Source organism: Manis pentadactyla, chromosome 6 (genome assembly GCF_030020395.1).
Source record: "Manis pentadactyla isolate mManPen7 chromosome 6, mManPen7.hap1, whole genome shotgun sequence".
Lineage (NCBI taxonomy): Eukaryota > Metazoa > Chordata > Mammalia > Pholidota > Manidae > Manis > Manis pentadactyla.
This window is the reverse complement of record NC_080024.1, coordinates 16,835,777-16,853,729: the sequence shown is the minus strand read 5'-3', so window position 1 is coordinate 16,853,729 and position 17,953 is coordinate 16,835,777. Positions and strand designations below refer to the sequence as shown.

The 17,953-nt window shown below is 60.0% G+C and overlaps 1 protein-coding gene across 6 annotated transcripts; it reads left to right on the top strand.

Annotated features, from left to right (window-relative positions):
* The first annotated feature begins 4,130 nt into the window (after nucleotides 1-4,130).
* On the top strand, nucleotides 4,131-17,477 carry SLC4A3 (solute carrier family 4 member 3). 6 transcript variants are annotated; one of them, XM_036914109.2, is made up of 23 exons: nucleotides 4,131-4,346; nucleotides 4,510-4,653; nucleotides 4,979-5,144; nucleotides 5,734-6,014; nucleotides 6,164-6,279; nucleotides 6,601-6,800; nucleotides 8,364-8,509; nucleotides 8,659-8,839; nucleotides 9,304-9,439; nucleotides 9,704-9,887; nucleotides 10,316-10,415; nucleotides 10,871-11,055; nucleotides 11,701-11,926; nucleotides 12,104-12,322; nucleotides 12,700-12,848; nucleotides 13,034-13,228; nucleotides 13,671-13,892; nucleotides 14,243-14,332; nucleotides 14,832-14,998; nucleotides 15,440-15,693; nucleotides 16,018-16,187; nucleotides 16,358-16,531; nucleotides 17,155-17,477. In XM_036914109.2, the coding sequence occupies exons 2-23, from the start codon at nucleotides 4,603-4,605 to the stop codon at nucleotides 17,230-17,232; spliced, it is 3,690 nt and encodes a 1,229-aa protein (XP_036770004.2). In that variant the 5' UTR covers nucleotides 4,131-4,346; nucleotides 4,510-4,602; the 3' UTR covers nucleotides 17,233-17,477. The 6 variants fall into 6 exon arrangements, with proteins under 6 accessions (XP_036770004.2, XP_057359483.1, XP_057359482.1 ...); XM_057503500.1 differs by lacking the exons at nucleotides 4,131-4,346; nucleotides 4,510-4,653 and having other exon boundaries at nucleotides 5,006-5,280; XM_057503499.1 differs by lacking the exons at nucleotides 4,131-4,346; nucleotides 4,510-4,653 and having other exon boundaries at nucleotides 5,006-6,014; nucleotides 9,704-9,813; nucleotides 10,302-10,415.
* Nucleotides 17,478-17,953: the final 476 nt, after the last annotated feature.

Below are 17,953 nucleotides of genomic sequence, written 5' to 3'. Positions count from 1 at the left end.
AGATGCATCCTCCTTAAAACACTCATCTGGGAAGTTAGTGGTATATTTTGGCTTGTGCTCATGGCTTGGCAGGTTCAACAGTTGTGGGAGGAACTCAAGACATGGTGGTGGGAGGCAGGGGACACTATGATGTACGTGGAAAAACTTTACATGAAGCCAGAGGTGTCTGGGTTCAGTTCTTGGCCATGCTGCCTACGGGCCTTGGACCATGGGCAAGTCACTTAAACTCGGTGAGTCTTATTTTTCTCACCTGTCAAATATGATTAAGGGCCTCTACCTCAGAGGGTGGTTGTGAGCTTATGAGAATATGAATACCAAAGTGGTTTGTAAGCTGGAAGACACTACGCAAATTTAAGGAAGTGAAGTTATCATTGTGTTATTAAGGTTAAAGGATGGGGATGGTGAGGAATGACAGTGATGAGAGAGGCAGGGGCTGCCCAGGCCTGCTAATGAGATGGTCATTCTCTCGCATGCCCTCCACCAGCTCCCTGATATTGCTACTGCTAATGGCTGGCACTTGCTTAGCCTGTGCCCTGAACTCAGAGCCCACTTCCCTGATTCTATCAGGCAGGACACTGAGCTGCAAACAGCTACTCTAAGCTGGAAAGGAATTTATTAAAGGAAATGAACATGAGGCAGTATTTTGGGGAGGAACAGAGGGCCAGGAATAATGACCAGCCTTATCACCAGAGCTTCTCTAGCAGAAACACCACCATCATTGGACACCAAGCCTCCACCACAGCTGCCCTCAGAGGACCCAAACACCCCGACTTCACATGCAGGAGAGCAAGTCCCTCATGCATGTTGCTCATTTTTTATTTCAGGGCTTGCACAAGCAAGTCTGCTTGGTGGAACCCAAGTCCCGTGTCTGTACTCTAGCTGCGAGGGAGTCTGGGCATGTGACTTCTACCTTGGAGAGACAGTACTCATGGAAAATGATCTAAAGGCAGAGAGGGTTTTCAAAGATCTGGGTAGCCACAGATGACAAATATCCTCTACATCAGTCTAGTTCCTAACATATTTGATCTCAAGTCAGAGATCCCAGGGAATGGCTATGAGAGGAGCCCACCCCAGAGGGCTCCTGGCCCATTCATGTGGAACCCAGAGAATGGTGTGCTCGTGTCTCCACCTCTGGGTGGTGTGGTGGGATGGCTCCTGCTCCCTGGGACATGGGGGACAGGCCTTGGGGGTGCTGCATGTGCCAGACAAGTGTTCTGGGGTCTCAGCACACAGGCAGGGACATTCAAGTAAGACCTGGCTGAGAAGGAGGGTGCAAGGTGGGAACTCAGAGCTTCTACCTTTGCTGTCACCTTTCCTGTCCTCTGTCACACACAGAGTGGCCCTCCCTTGTGCATGCAAGAAGCAACTCTTTTGCCACAGGAATGAAGACCCCATCAGGAAAACTCTAGAGGGGACTGACATCACAGGTGCACTGGAGGCAGCAGGACACAATGGAAAAACCTCCAGGGAAATGCCAGATCTGAATGGGAAGAGTGAAAGCATACACTGATGTCAAACAGGATGAGCTGCTATGAAAAAACTGGTGTCTGTCACATCTTCTCCACCTCCATCCTGAAAAGAGAGATGAACATGGGTGTTGTCCATGAGCAGGTGTAATGTCATCTTGTTAAATCCACCACACTGATGATGAATCACTCTTACATTCCCTTTCTTTGACATGCAAGTACTCCTTAGATTTTATCCAGCTTGAAACAATTAAAATTGTTCCCTGGCACAGGACTCCTTGCTCTAGTCCAGGGATAATACTCAGAGATCAACCCTGTTCCTCTGAGCACACAAGTGACTGCCCGGCATAAGAGCCTTCCGCTTTGCCTGGATAAATTAGTTTCCCCAAACACAAAGTGGTGTGGAGGAGATCTACGCATCCTGCCACTGCCCAGGACAAGCTTGGCAGATAAGATGCCCTCAGTAAACCTCTACTGAATTCAAGCTGGAACTGTCAGCCTCTTCCTTCTGTCTCACAGCAGCCCCTCTGGCTTTCAGGAGTTGGATTGCTTAGCCCCTCAAGTGGAATGGGTGTTTAAAGGTCGAGACAAGATTTCAGTCCATCGTCCCAGTGCCTAGGGGCTAGAAGGGCCTTGCAAAGTTAGAGACCACAGCTGTTGACTCTGGTTGGGGTAGGGGATCCCCACTGGGGAAGAGGATGGGGGTCTGAGGAAGACATACTCCCTGGGGAGGGGAGAGGCCTCAGAGGGATGAATTCTGGGGTGCCCTTAAGGCATCAGTGTTGGGCGTCCCAGGTTGGCAAGACCCTCCTGAGGCTGTCTTGGTATTAAAGTAGCTGCCTTTGATGTTGCAGGACAGAAGACAGGGCCTGTGGCCATGAGCAGGACACAGGTGTAGAATGTAGGCCTCCCTGGACAGTTCCCCACCAGGAGAGGCTGCAAGGCTTTTGTGTGTCTCTGAGAAAGGGAGGGCCGCATGAAAACAACACTCAAGGGAGAGACTTGGAATCGAGTCACCTGGCTCACCGTGTATTATGTGCTAGGGCTGCCGTAACAAAGTACCACAGACTGAATGGCTTACACAGCTCCGGAGACTGGAAGTCTGAGATCTGATGTCACCAGGGCCATGTGCCCTCTGGAGGCACTAGGGGAAGCCCCGTTGCCGGCCCTGCTCCCGTATCTGGTGGCTCCTTGGCTTATGGCAGCTCGACTCGAGCCCTCACATGGTGTCTTCCTGAGTGCGTGTCTGTGTCTAAATCTCCCCTTTTTTAAGGACACCAGTCATGACCTCATCTTAACATCTGTAACTATCCTATTTCCAAATAAGGGCACCTTTGCAGGTCCTGGGGCTTAGGACTTCAACATATGAATTTGGGGGACACATTCAACCCATAACAGATGGGTCTCACAGCCTGAGTTCTGGGGCACAGTTCACATGCTGTATGTTCACGCAGCTGACTCTCACACTGGGGGCTTGTTTCACCCCCTCCACACCCTGCAAGACAGGGAGGCCAAGCACCTCTCTGGGTGAAGGAGGCCTGGAGTGGTTAAACGGCGGTGGCTGGGATGGTCACCTTGCCTGCACCCATGATGCCCTGTCAGCAGCCTGCTTCCAGCTGTGACCATGGCAGGTCAGCAAGCCTCCCTGAATCTCAGAGGTGGCAGGGCTGAGTCTGGAAAGGGCCTAGCACCGGGCAAAGCAAAGTGGGTGTTTCACAGGTGCTGGTTGCCCTCCCCCTCCCTGTCGTCTGGCTGTGAATGTAGGAAGTTTCCTTTGGGTTGAGCTGAGACCCGGATGAGGGCAGGGGTGGGAGAGCGTACATTATGTACCCAAGGTCACAAGGTTAAACCTCTTTTCTACACACAGCCCCATCCTGGCCAGCCCCCTGTCATCCTGTCCCTCCCCTCCCTGGTCCCCAGGGGCTTGTTTCCCTCTCCTGGCCAGTTCTCCTTCCCCCTGCCCCTCCGTGCTGCCTCCACCTCTGTCCCATCCTCTTACATTTTCCTAAGGATTCAGGAACACGGCCTCATCAAATATGATCGCGGGGCTGTATGGACCAAATGTTGTGCTAGGTGCCTAGTTTCAACCAGACCCCAGAGGATGAAATTGGGACCCTGTAGTTTCTCCCAAAGACCTTTGCCCTTGGAAAAGATGTGACCTCAGGAGGTGGGAGGTGGGGAGTGGAAGGGATGCGGAAACAGCCACAGAATCTTAGAGCTGCCTGGCACTTTGGAGCACTCCTATTCCAGGCCCCTGCGACTAGAGATGGAGAAACCGAGGCCCAGGGAAGGAAGGTAATGTGCCCAGGTCACATGTTGGGTGGTGCCTGGTGGCAGAAGCCAGGCATCTGGGGCTATACTGGGACCAAAGGGGAGGAGGTGGCTGCCTCCCGGGGTCTGTGGGCTCACTTCCCAAGTTTGGAGGGGCTTGTGAATGTGGAGGGGTCGCCTCCAGGGCTCTTAAGGGAAGGGGAGGTTAAAAGTAAGGTGGGGAGTGAATCTGTGGGAAAGTGGGGCCCGGCACTCGCCCCTAGCAATGCGGGGAGCGCCGGGAGAAGGGGCTGGGGAGCAGGTGGGCTCCTGCGGGGGCCCGCGCGTGGGGGCCGGGCCGGCCGGGGCGGGCTGAGTCACGGCCCGCCCGCTCCCATTGTGCGGCCCGGCGGCAGCGGCGGCGGCGGAGCTGCGGCGCCGAGCGCGAGGAGGTGGAGCCGCGGGCTGCGGGCTCCGGCGCCTGCGTCCGCCCGGCCGGCCCGGCTAGCCGAGGCCGCGGGCGCCCCCCCTCGCCGTCCGGCCTTGCGCGCCGACAGGCCCCAGAGCAAGCGCGGGAGGGAGATGGGGCGCGGCAGCCCGCCCAGGCCCTGCACGCCCCGGAGCCCCGAGGTACACCGCAGGGCAGGGCGGGGCGCGGCGGGCCGGGGCCGGGGGCCCCGGGTGTCCCGGCGTGGCGGGGCGCGGACCTGCGCTCGGGCGGGCGGGGGATCGGGCTCCGGGCGCGGGGACGGGGCGGCCGCGCGAGAATCCTGACCCCGCCCTCCTCCGCCAGGGCGCCCCCCTAGGCCCGCGCAGCGCCCCCTTCTTCTCACTCTGGTCACCAGTCCCTCTGTGAGCTAGAGGCTCCCAAGCCGCCCCCCTGGCCATGGCCAACGGAGTGATCCCGCCGCCCGGGGGCGCCTCCCCGCTTCCCCAGGTGACTGGCGCGCGCGGGGGTGGGGAAGGGACCCCAAGGCGGAGAAGGGAACCTTCTGGCAGACCCTGGGACCGGCAGTTCCAGGGCTGGGCTGGGCCGAGGGTATGGAGAAACGTGGGGTCTTCCGGTGGCTTCCGATCTGCTGCCTCCTCTCCTCCCAAGTCCTGGGAGCGCGGGATGCTGACCCAAGCCTGGGCACAGGGAGAGAGGGCTGTTGGAGACGGAGGCTGCTGGCCTCCCCGCCGCCACCTAGGGCTTGGAGTTGGGGCGGGTGTGGGGCTTTCGTGGGTCCAGGGGCCTTAGGAGAGGCTGTCTGAGCCCGCAGGTCCGGGTGCCCTTGGAGGAGCCCCCTCTGAGTCCGGACATGGAGGAGGAGGACGATGACTTGGGCAAGACCCTGGCTGTGAGCAGGTTTGGGGACCTCATCAGCAAGCCCCCAGCCCGGGACCCCGAGAAGCCCAGCCGCAGCTACAGCGAGCGGGACTTTGAGTGTGGGTAGCCTGGGGACCCCTAGTGTGGCCACCCTCACCACCATCACCTTCACTGCCACCATCACCGTGCTCACCACTGGCAGTGCCATCTTGTGCTGGACGCTGTGCTGGACGCTGTGCTGGGCCACCATGCCATGTTAAGTCATCCTGCCGCACTCACCCATTGCCTGCCCACCTGCCAGGGGAGCTGGGCCCCAGATGTAGGGGAGCTGCAGGGAGATGGGCCTGGGGTCTCCCTCAGTGACCTTCATCTTCACCAAGGCTCTGCCTTACTTCTGGCCCTGTCCTCCTCTCTCTGCCCCCTCATCTCCCCTCCTTAGCTCTCGTGACTCTACCTCTGTCCCTGTGTCATGTCCTCCACCTCCCCACCCCCTCTCGGGACCTCTCCTTCCATTACTGCCTTTCCCCCACTCTACCAGGCGTCACCAAGGACAGGACATGGACACAGGTGTTGGGGGGAGCCTGGCTCTGCAGCGAGGGCTAGGGTGCCCTTGTTTGAGTCCTTGTGCTAGAATAAGGTGTGTGCCCCCAGGGCGGTGGGGGCCCCCTTCTGCTGTGGGGACCCCAACCGGCTCTCCTGCACCCCCAGTTCACCGGCACACATCGCACCACACCCACCACCCGCTCTCGGCGCGTCTCCCTCCACCCCACAAGCTGCGGCGACTGCCCCCCACCTCTGCCCGGCAAACCAGGAGGAGTAGGAAGGAGAAAACCTCTGCTCCCCCCTCGGAGGGGACCCCTCCCATCCAGGAAGAGGGGGCAGCTGGTGTGGAGGAGGAGGAAGAGGAGGAGGAGGAGGAGGAGGAGGAGGGGGAATCTGAGGCAGAACCTGTGGAGCCCCCTCCTTCAGCGTCCCCGCAGAAAGCCAAGGTGGGGGGCTGCCCCTGGAGGGGGGCTGGCTGCTGGGGGAGGGGTGTGGAGAGGTGGGGAGGACACAGTCAAAGGGCCTGGGCCAGGCTGGGTGGGGAATGGGGTCTGAGTCCAGGCAGGGATCCGGGACACGTCCTGCTTGCCCACAGTTCTCCGTTGGAAGCGACGAGGATGACAGTCCCGGCCTGTCCGGGAGGGCTGCCTTCACCAGGGCCCTGCCCTCGGTGGGCCCTCATGCCGAGAGGAGCCCCCAGCAGCCGGCCAGGTACAGGTGCCCAGCCCAGCCCAGAGCAGGTCCTTTGCTCCTTCCTGATCCTGCGGAGTGACCCCACCTGTGACCCCAGAGAAGAGAGGAGGAGCGGAGAGGGGCAGAGAAAGGGGATGGGTGCTCCCCTTCTCTGTTCACGTGATTGACAGGGAAAGAACAGGGCCCACCTGGGGAGAGTCCAGGAGGGAGGGGCCCGCAGAGCAAAGAGGAGGGTGGGGATACTGAGGAAGGGGAGACCAGTGTGTGGGGGCAGGAGGGTGGGAGGTGCTCAGGGGGCTGCTCCAGGCCCCTCCCCAAGCTGCCGTGTTGCCTTCCCAGCTCCCCCAGCCCGCGGGCCCGGGCCTCCCGACTTGCTGGGGAGAAGAGCCGGCCCTGGAGCCCATCAGCCAGCTACGACCTGCGGGAGCGGCTGTGCCCAGGCAGTGCGCTGGGCAGCCTGGGTGGCCCAGAGCAGCAGGCACCCACGGACGAGGCAGAGGCCCAGATGCTGGGCTCCGCAGACCTGGACGACATGAAGAGTGAGTGCCAACCGGTGGCAGCCCCCATGGCCACCCCCACGGCACCCAGCCTGTGAGGACCTTGGCAAGGGCTCTGCGCTCCCCCCAGGGCTGAGTCCCCTCCACTGTGTCCCTGCCTCCTGGAATGTGGCCAGTGACGGGGAGCTCACTATCTCACCAAGCCACCTCTCTGGCTGCTGGAGCTGAGCTTTTTCCCTTCACGACACCACTGCCCTTCAGTCCTGACTCTGTCCTCTGAGTCACCCCTGAAAAGGCAGCCCCCTTCCCAGTGACACTTGGAGGCAGCATTATACCCCCTGCTCTTCTCAGGGCTCACTCCTTTTATCCCCTTCAGACCCACCCACCAAGTCTGAGCCACCCCTCCAGGCCCTGCCTCTCCCCTGTCAGGGGTCCCCTGGCTCCTGCTGTATCACTCTTAGCCGTGCCAGCTGTGATCTCGGCACATTCCTTCCATCTTATCAGTGCCCTGGTTTCTGTGCCACCTGTCATCACCCTTGGGACTCTGTGCCCAGGCCAGTGCCATCACTGACCCCACCCTCCTTCCCCTTGAAACTGGGTGGGGGTGTGGGGGGAGGGCTTTGAGCTCAATACGTCATGGAAAGTTGCCAGGGCCTGAGGACAGGGACAGGAACAATCCGATGGCAGCAGCAGGGGAAGGCGGACTGGGGGGGCGTGTTTACAGACCCAGGGTTGGGGCTGGAAGCAGCAGGGAGCCGGCCTGGGGACTTGGGGAGCTGGGGTCAGCAGGCTCAGCCACCTCCAGCCGTGGTCGGAGGATCCCACTTCTTAGAAGAGCCAGGGCTCAGGGAGGGAACAGGGCCAAGGCCTCAGCTGTGGGGAATGATGAGCCCGCTGGACGAGGTCACAGAGCCCAATGGGGCACTGAGCCCTGGGCCACCGGACGCTGAGGCCCAGGGCTCTCGGAGGGCTCCAGCCTCCAGCCCTCGAGACTTGCTGTCCTCAGAGGACTTAGAGATGTTTGTGCTGGACCTTGAGGACTATGACCTGTTGAAGTCCAGCAGGGGCCAACTGACCCCCATGGCAGGGGGACTAGCTTGTGAGTAGCTGGGCTGCTGGCCTTTCCCCAGCTGCTGGGCTGGAGGGGTAGGCGGGGAGTGAGGGAGAGAAGCTCCACTTGGGTCTGCCTGGATGTGCAACTGTCGGGGGAGGCATGGGTGCCGAAAGGGCTCTGGGAAAGTATGGGGCTTGGCGCCTGGAGACAGTGTGGGTCACAGCCCTCCAGAGTGAGAGGCAGTGGCCATGGTGGGGAGAGGGCCGAGCTGGGGCTATGGACCAAGTTGGGGGGTCTGCCTTCTTTTAACTGTGGCTTGGCCAGTGGTCCACTGTTGACTCTGGGCTAGTACAGCCCCTCTCTGGGACCCAGTTTTCTTATCTATGAAATGCCCACGCTGGACAACATGGTTCCATTGCCAATGGCTCCTGGGTGACAGTGGTGCCCATCACGCAGACTGGCTGAGCAGAGTGGGGGTCCTGGAGGGCATGGCCATGACCCCAAGGCTTCGAGCCAGACCCCTGGGACCTCCAAGGCCTCCTTCTCTGCAGGTCACCGGTTGGAGGACAACCCTGGCATGCGGCGACACCTGGTGAAGAAGCCATCTCGGGCTGGTGGCAGGGGCAGCCCTGGAGGCCTGGCCCCCATCCTGCGCAGGAAGAAAAAGAAGCAGCAGCTGGACCGGAGGCCTCACGAGGTACAGGACCCCAAGGGGTGGGCCTGCAGCTTCTTCTCCTGCCAAGAGCCTCCCGTTGTCTGCTCCCTGCCTCACCTGGTCACCATATCCCCAAGACAGCCAGTCCCGCCTGGTGGCCCCCAGGCACTCACCCTTGGCGCCTGCCCCAGGTGTTTGTGGAGCTGAACGAGCTGACACTGGACCGCAGCCAGGAGCCCCACTGGCGGGAGACAGCCCGCTGGATCAAGTTTGAGGAGGACGTGGAGGAAGAGACGGAACGCTGGGGGAAGCCCCACGTGGCCTCACTGTCCTTCCGCAGCCTTCTGGAGCTCAGGAGGACCATAGCCCACGGTAGGGGCCCTGCAGGCCTGGCCCTGGGGCAGCTGGCCTTCTTCATGGATCACAGAGTTGGCCTGCCCAGCTCCCAGGGACTGCTCTGTGGAGTCCTGGGTCCAGGCAAGGTCTGGCTGCCTCTTTGGGAACGTGGAGTCCCGCTGCCTGGGTAGCCGAAAGCTCTGAGAGCCAGGGCTGACCCGACTTAGCACTATATGTGCTTGGGGCATGGTAGGCCTCAGGCCACATGCAGTAACCCAAATGAGTCCCCTCCCTGATGAGGAGGGGCCACACCCTCGCTCATGCTTGCCCTTCCCGCCCTCTCTGGGTGGGCTCGGGCCCTCTGGAGCTGTGGGTCTGCCTGGGTGCATTGTGTGCTTCGCTCACCCGGCACATTCGCGTGCTCTTGGGGAGCAAGGCAGCTTGGGGGTGGTCATTTGAATCTGATGAGACTGTGCCCCTTCTCCCGACTGTGCCCCTAGGAGCTGCCCTCCTGGACCTGGAGCAGACCACTTTGCCAGGCATTGCACATCTCGTGGTGGAGACCATGATTGTGTCTGACCAGATCCGACCAGAGGACAGGGCCAGCGTCCTACGAACCCTGCTGTTGAAACACAGGTGCCCGGGTGGGGGCACCAGAGGGGGCTGTCTGGGTCAGCTGCCCCTTCAGGAGTGGCTCTCCAGCCTTTGCTTGAATACCCCAAGTGCTGGCGGGGAGGTCATTCCTCATTCAGCTTTGGACAGTATCCACCATTAGAAAGTTCTTTCTTACACTGAGGAAGGAGGCACAGAGGGTCTGGCTCTTCATTTCTCACTTCCCCATGACCTCAGTGCACCAAGGGCCTCTCCTAACCTGCTCTGCCCCCTCTGTCCTCTCCCCAGCCATCCCAATGATGACAAGGACAGTGGATTCTTTCCTCGAAACCCATCAAGCTCCAGTGTGAACTCAGTCCTGGGGAATCATCACCCAACGCCCAGCCACGGCCCTGATGGTGCGGTTCCTACCATGGCCGATGACCTGGGGGAGCCAGCCCCACTCTGGCCTCACGACCCTGATGCCAAGGAGGTCAGTCGCCTTGCTCTGACCTTGGCTCAGGGAGTGAGAGGGCCTCCAGTTTTTGTGGAGTCCAGAGCTGGCCTCACTGAGTGAGTCAGGAAGGGAGGGTGCCCAGCACCATACTCGGTACAAGGTAACCAGGTAAACACCCCTAAAGATGCAGGGTGTTTAAATGATGTGGCAAACCCACGGGAGCTGTTTGAGCAAGATAAGACTGAGGTGGTAGTGGGGGACTCAGGGGAAGAGTCCAGATCTTAGGCTGGTTCCCTCCTAAGGTGGGGCATGTCACCAACAGTGCCTCCCTTGGCTGGGGAGCCAGAGAGCAGGGCCTAGGTCGAGGGGTTGGAGGGCAGAGCCCAGGGCTACAGCAAGGGGTGGGAGGGCCTGCCATGGCCTCCGGTCTGGGTCCCAGCCCTATTCCAGTTCTGCGCCCTCAGAAGCCTCTCCACGTGCCTGGGGGAGACAGTCACCGGGGGAAAAGCCTGAAGCTGCTGGAGAAGATCCCAGAAGATGCTGAGGCTACTGTTGTGCTCGTGGGTAAGGAGGCCTGGGTGCTGGCGGCGGGGGCTGGAGGCTGTGTGTGCCTCCACTGCGGTCTGCCTGTCTTGACCTCTGGCCTGCAGGCTGCCTCTCCCATCTCCAGCCAGGCCCCCACCTTGCCCCTCCTCTTCCTCACAATTTGTCTTACCCCCAGCCCTTTCTCCCCCAATCTGTCTACATCCCTTCCAGTTTTCTGCTGTCTTGCACTGCTGCTAATCCATAGAGTTTTGTAAGAATTGGGAAAAAAATATACTAGCTCCTTAGGGCCCTTACTTTCTGTTTGTTGGTAGATTGTAATAAATATACAAGCATATAAATGGACAGGGGTCCTTCAGTTCAGTCTTTCTTTATGCAGTGCACAACCTGTACGTGATGGTCCCAGATACCCCTCCAGGGCCTGTGTGGACCCCTCCCCTCTTTGCCAGGTGCTCTGTGCCTTGCTCTTCCCGCAGGCTGTGTGCCTTTCCTGGAGCAGCCAGCAGCAGCCTTTGTCCGGCTGAATGAGGCTGTGCTTTTGGAGTCTGTGCTTGAGGTTCCCGTGCCGGTTCGCTTCCTCTTTGTGATGCTGGGGCCCAGCCGCACCAGCACTGACTACCATGAGCTTGGGCGCTCCATTGCCACCCTCATGTCTGACAAGGTGGGTCCTGCAGCCCCTGCACTGGGCGCTCTAGGCCTGTCACCCTGGGCCCTATTTGTTCCCTGGCCTTCCTGCTGCCCATAGTGCCCCTGTGCATGGGTGGTAGAGGCCCTGCTGGGTGGAGGCAGTGCCCTGGAGTGGTGGTGGACAGAGCAAGGGGAGCCCTGGGCTGGGGCTGCGGGAGAGGCAGGTGGTTGCAGGGGCGGGAAGGAGCCCGACTCCCAAGTTTCATATATGACATGAGATTTGAATGGGAGGCTGGATATGTTGTCTTTGCTGTGCCTTCTCTGGGGTTTGGCCAGGAAGGTCCTTTAGGCAGGCACCAGGGCAGATGGAAATACCAACCTGTAGGGCATGGGCATGCTCCAGTCAGAATGGTTCTGGAGGCCCCTGCTATGCCAGGTGTTACCCCTTCAGTTGTGGAGTCATGGAAATGTCTGGAGGCTCCTAGAGGAACGGAGGGCATTCGGGGGCTTCAGGGCTGTGGCTGATTGCAGCCAGCAGGGACGTGAGTCAGGATTGTGACAGCTGGACTGGGCCCATGTATGTGACTGCCTTTGCTCTGTGACGGCCCCACGCCTCCTCCTGAATCCCCATCCCTGGGCCTCCTGGGACTGTCTCAGCCCCTGCCTCTCCTGTCCCCAGCTGTTTCACGAGGCTGCCTACCAGGCAGATGACCGGCAGGACCTCCTGAGTGCCATCAGCGAGTTCCTGGATGGCAGCATCGTGATCCCTCCCTCGGAGGTGGAGGGCCGCGACTTGCTGCGCTCCGTGGCTGCCTTCCAGCGTGAGCTGCTGAGGAAGCGGCGGGAGCGCGAGCAGACCAAAGTGGAGATGACCACCCAGGGAAGCTTCGTGGCCCCTGGGAAAGGTCAGACCTCTGGGGCCCAGAGAACCCCCCCTCCCACTCAGCTTCTAAGGCCACAACCCCAGCCCTGTCCTGACTCCCTGAGCCTCTGTGCTGTGTCCCAGGCTGGGAAGGATTGAGCCCAGGACCCTCAATCAAGAGGGGGGTGGTTTGTGTTCCAGAGGCCCCTTGTTCCCCCAGAACTGTCTGTGGAGTTGGGGGGCTCCGAGGTGACCCCTGAAGATGACCCCCTGCTGCGGACTGGCTCAGTGTTTGGGGGGCTTGTGCGGGATGTGAAGCGCCGGTACCCACACTACCCCAGTGACCTGCGGGACGCGCTGCACTCCCAGTGTGTGGCAGCTGTGCTCTTCATCTACTTCGCTGCACTCAGTCCTGCCATCACCTTTGGGGGGCTGCTAGGTAGGAAGGGAGGAGAGGTGAGGGGCCCAGTGTCACCTGCAAGGTTTCTGGGTCAGGGTGTCCCTCCCGTTGGTCCCCTTAGGGAGCTGATGGGTTCGGGGATAGTCTCCAGTGTGACCATCTTAAGGAGCTGCTGGGGCAGAGGATCCCGGGGACCACTTTTGGGGGTCTGTAAAATAAGAGAGGGAAGGGGGTACAGGAGAGGGGTGGGGGATCCTGGATCACCTCAGGGGGCTGCTGGTGAGGGGCCTTATCTACATTTCTGGGGCACTGCTCCAATCTTGCTGGGTCCCCAGGTTAGGGTCAGGTAGGTGAGGAAGAGGGGCCAGCAGGAGGAGCCAGGCCAGGGCCATCCCACTGACCCTTGCCCGTCCCAGGGGAGAAGACCGAGGGTCTGATGGGTGTGTCCGAGCTGATCGTGTCCACGGCTGTGCTTGGCGTCCTCTTCTCTCTGCTGGGGGCCCAGCCGCTGCTTGTGGTTGGCTTCTCGGGGCCACTGCTGGTCTTTGAAGAAGCCTTCTTCAAGGTGACAGCCCTGCACTGCCCCTCCCCAGGGATCACCTGCCCCATCCTCTGTCCCTTGGCTCAGGTGACGGTCCTGCAGTCTCTCCCTTCTCCTGCTTGGAGTTCACCCCCTGCCCATGCCATGGGGCCCCAATATCCAGGACAGAGCACTGTGCGTAACCACACGCCCCCTCCTCTGGCCTCTAGTTCTGCCGAGCCCAGGACCTGGAGTACCTCACTGGCCGGGTGTGGGTCGGCCTCTGGCTGGTGGTCTTCGTCCTCGCCCTGGTGGCGGCTGAAGGCAGCTTCCTGGTCCGCTACATCTCGCCTTTCACGCAGGAGATCTTTGCCTTCCTCATCTCGCTCATTTTCATCTATGAGACCTTCCACAAGCTCTACAAGGTGGAGGTCCAGAGAGGTCCTGGGAGTGTGTGTGGATGGGGGTGCTGAGCAGTACCCTGGGGAGGAGAGTGTGGAGGGGGCAGCGTGTGCCCTTGGGAACAGAGGGCACAAGGAGGGGTGCTCCGCTGGGTTCAGGCAAAGGCAGCCAGGGGCACGCTGGGCTAGGACACAGCTGAAGGGCAGGGAGTCAGACCCCGAGGGTGGGGGTCAGAGCTCCAGGATTCATCTGCGCAGGTATGTGATAGATCAAGGCACTGTCACTGCTACAGGACCGGGTGTCCTCGGGTTACCTTTTGTGTGTGTGTGAGATGTAGTTGGGTGTTTTGTGTTACTGTTGTCCCATCAGGTATGATAGGGGCCAGGCCTCCCCCTCACAGGTGTGCTGTTGGTGATCAGGATCACCTGCCCAGGTGAGCATTAGGCCACCTTGTAACCCACACAGGTGTTCACGGAGCACCCACTGTTGCCGTTCTACCCCCCTGAGGAAGGGGCACTGGAGGCAGGGCTGGACCTGAATGGGAGTGCCCTGCCCCCTACCGAGGGGCCACTCGGCCCCAGGAACCAACCCAACACGGCTCTGTTGTCCCTCATCCTCATGCTTGGGACCTTCCTCATTGCCTTCTTCTTGCGCAAGTTCAGGAACAGTCGCTTCCTGGGTGGCAAGGTGCGTGGCTGCAGGGGTGGGGCCTGTGGAGCCCCCATGGATGTCCCCCAGCCCCTGCTCTCTCTGCTAGGCTCTGCTCCAGAGAGGGGCTTCCCCTTTCTTCCATCCACCCGTGGACCTGAACCAAGTCTCTGTAGTCCCTACCCTGTTAGGAGCTTCAGAGAAGTTTAATCAGGAGAGGAATGGCCTCCTAGGCTGGGCTGGCACCCCTGGGGCTTAAGGGGACAGGTCAGGGGACTTCTGGCTCCAGCTCGGCTCCCAGAGAGGTTGGGGTAATACATCCCCACGTTAGTCTCCGGACCCTCACTTCCACCTGTTGCTTCCTTCTGCCCACTGGCTCCTCTTTAAAGGCTCGACGCATCATCGGGGATTTTGGCATCCCCATCTCCATTCTGGTGATGGTCCTGGTGGATTACTCCATTACAGACACCTACACACAGGTGAGGGAGCCCCTACCCCCTCCAGCTGCTGGTTTGCACCTCAGGGTCTTGAGAGGGAGGCCCCCATACATTCCCATTGTCCCAGTGGCAAGGTCAGAGCTGGAACCCAGCTCTCCAGTGTGAGAGTGACCTGCAGGGGCTGCACTGGGGTGGGTGGGATGGGGGTTCAGAAGTAGCTGTGTTGGTGCAGCTGAGGAGGCCAGCCGGGAGTCCGAGGCCACTTGTGACCCTTAGTCTGGATGCTTGGAGGGGCAGGCATAGGGCTGGGAGCAGAAAGACAGCTGTCCTTGGGGCTCAGAGGTATGTCATTTCCCTGCCCTCAACCAGACCCTTGGTCACTTTGGAGGGTGCAAAATGAATCTCCCCCAAACCTGTTCACTCCCCTATATCCCAGGGCCCTGCTAGGGGGATGCAGAGCTTGCTGGGAGCAGCTGCTGCGTGGGGTTCTTGGCTTGGGGAGGTTGTGTCCCTAAACCCTGGCTTCCTTCTTGCTATGCAGAAGCTGACGGTGCCCACAGGGCTCTCAGTGACGTCCCCCCATAAACGCACGTGGTTCATACCGCCCCTGGGCAGTGCCCGTCCTTTCCCACCCTGGATGATGGTGGCCGCCGCTGTCCCCGCCCTCCTGGTCCTCATCCTGATCTTCATGGAGACACAAATCACTGCGTGAGAGGGCTGGGGGCCTCTGAGCCGAGGAGGTGGGGGAGGATCGGCGCATGGGGAGCACGTGGCCTGGGGCACGATTTCCCTTCGGTGCTTTGACATGCTACCCACCTGTTACCACCATCAGCAGGGTGGTGCTTCACAGTCCCCAGAACACTCGGACACTGTGTTCTGTCACCAGTGATGCTCCAATGTGTCTCATTTTGGTTAAACCACAATGTGGTGAGATCTGGCATCTGGCTTCTGTGGTGTTTTAAATATCCACAGAATGAGGGTTTGGCTCAAAATTGCTTAAATGTGAGAATTTCAGTTTGGGAACTTGAAAGAAGAAGCTGGCAGGGCCTGTGGAGAGCTCTGCATGTCGTTCCCCCACTACACGGCCCCTGCTGCCGGCCTGCCTGGCCAGCCAGCTGCTCGGTCCCACTTCTCTTCCTTGCCCCACAGGCTCATCGTCAGTCAGAAGGCGCGGAGGCTGCTCAAAGGCTCCGGCTTCCACCTGGACCTGCTTCTGATCGGCTCCCTGGGAGGGCTCTGTGGGCTCTTCGGGTTGCCCTGGCTCACGGCAGCCACGGTGCGCTCGGTCACCCACGTGAATGCACTCACTGTCATGCGCACCGCCATCGCCCCTGGTGACAAGCCCCAGATCCAGGAGGTGCGGGAACAGCGGGTCACGGGAGTGCTCATCGCCAGCCTCGTGGGTGAGAGCGTCTGCCTTGCAAGGCTCAGCCCTCGCTCCCCAGACTTGCTTTCTTGGACCCCATGGCCAGAAGTCCACACTTAGCCCAGGCCGGACTGGGTCCCTTTTGAATTTCCAGATGTCTAAGCCCTGCCTTGCTCCCTGCCCCAAACCTGCTTCTTGACACTCCTGGAGCCCTTTCTCCTGAGCCCCTCCTGGTTCTCTATTGTGCTCCGTCTTCTCTTGTTCATAGTGATGAGGCCCAGCTGATCCCCTCCCTGCCAGACCCATCCATCCTCACGGGGGCTGTCTGAGGGGTCAGGTAGGTCTGTGTCACCTCCTCCAGGCCTGTCCATTGTCATGGGGGCTGTACTGCGCCGGATCCCGTTGGCCGTGCTCTTTGGGATTTTCCTGTACATGGGGGTCACATCACTGTCCGGTATCCAGCTGTCCCAGCGTCTATTGCTCATTCTCATGCCAGCAAAGCACCATCCTGAGCAGCCCTACGTGACCAAGGTAGTGCCAGGAAGCGTGGAGGTGGGGTGATGGGGAGAGGGTCTCCGGGATCCCTGGGCAGCAGATGGACAAATGGCCTTGAAAGATTGGGAGCCAGGTTGCCGAGTCCCCTAAGATGTAGGTGGGTGCAGGCTGGCGCTGTGTGGTGAGGCTTGACGTTCGTTCCCCAGGTGAAGACGTGGCGGATGCACCTGTTCACCTGTATCCAGCTGGGCTGCATCGCCCTGCTGTGGGTGGTCAAGTCCACGGCGGCCTCACTGGCCTTTCCCTTCCTGCTGCTGCTCACAGTGCCTCTGCGGCGTTGCCTTCTGCCCCGGCTCTTCCAGGACAGGGAGCTGCAGGCGGTAAGCGGTGTGCTTCGGACTGTGTCAGGGTGGATGGGCGGGACCTGTGTTCCAGGCTCTGTTGTGCCCTGTGCTAGTTGTATGACAGCAGGCAAGTTACCTCACCTTCTGAAGTCTGATTTTCATCTGTGTAATTGGGCCAGTCAGAGATTCCACCTGACAGCAGTGGTGTGAGGATTAAATGCTAATCCAGGTGAAGCTGGAGTACAGCGGTTTGGTGTGAAGTAAGCACAGGCTGCTTCTGACAGCTGCGCAGGCTGCGTCCTGCACAAAAGCACACAGCCAAGGGACAGGTAGGGGTGGAGTGACATTGTAAGCCATCCTGAGCCCTGTTTTTGTCAGATGGAGGAAGGCACATCTTTTTGAAAATCACCCACCCAAGCATGATATACAAAGGCACCACAGGAGCTGGGAGTGGCCCTGGGAAAGTACCTGGTGTGTGGGCGCTGCTCTCAGCCCTGTTATCATTAGGAGGTATCACTGGCGCCGGGACCTCGTGGTTCTGGCCCGAGGGAGGTGTTTCAGTCTGGGTTCAGGGTCCCTGCAGACAGTGGGGCCTGAGAAGGTCTGGGAGCAGGAGGGCTGCTTCCCTGCCTCTCTCAACCTTCTGCTCCCTTCTGCAGCTGGACTCAGAAGATGCTGAGCCCAACTTCGATGAGGACGGCCAGGATGAGTACAACGAGCTGCACATGCCCGTGTGACCCTCCAACCTGGCGCCCCTCAGTGACCCGGCACCTTAACGATTGGCCCCTGGGCCCCCGTCAGAGCCCAGCCCCAGGGCCAGTGGGCTCCTCACGACCCAGAGACATGCCTGGAGCCACTGTTAATGCCACGGCAGAGCGGCCCCCTGACCCTGCCTGGACCCTGACCCCATGACACCCAGGCCCGTTCACGGCCCAGACCGGCGCCGGCTTTGAGCTCATTATAACCACACTCCTTGTCTTGAGTCTGCCTCCCTTTCTTGGTTCCATCTCTGGTTTCGCAGGTCATACTTAGCCGTCTGGAGTTGGAAGACTTTTACTTCCATGGTTATCAAAGCTGGAGACAGGCTTGAGGCAAGGACAGAATTCTTGAGGGAAAGGGAGAGAATCAAGTCCCCAGAAGGTCAGAGCTGGGCGTTATCATCACCCCTCAAGTACAGCTGAGGCCCAGGAGGCCCGAGGTCAGCCCAAGGTCGCATGCTGTTAATCCGGCCCCTGATTAGAAGGGGGAGGGTGGGCGGAAGGAGAGGGGGGAGCTGCCCTGCTTTAGCAACTTAGGGAAATCAGAGCGTCCCCAATAGCTGTGTGACTACAGAGGCGAATGGAAAACGTTTCTCTCTTTTTCTTGGTCGCTGGCATTCTGAGGAGCAGGGACGGTAGCGCCATTCCCTAGACGCCAGGGTGGAGCTGAATTTGGGGTCCTCGGACCATTTTAGATTCT

Excerpts from the sequence above, each read along its gene's own strand:
- SLC4A3 (XM_057503498.1), top strand. The coding sequence starts at position 5,364 with ATGGGCCTGGGGTCTCCCTCAGTGACCTTCATCTTCACCAAGGCTCTG. Across the intron at positions 10,416-10,870 it reads GGCTACTGTTGTGCTCGTGG|GCTGTGTGCCTTTCCTGGAG; the intron begins GTAAGGAGGCCT and ends CTCTTCCCGCAG. Across the intron at positions 13,893-14,242 it reads GTCGCTTCCTGGGTGGCAAG|GCTCGACGCATCATCGGGGA; the intron begins GTGCGTGGCTGC and ends TCCTCTTTAAAG.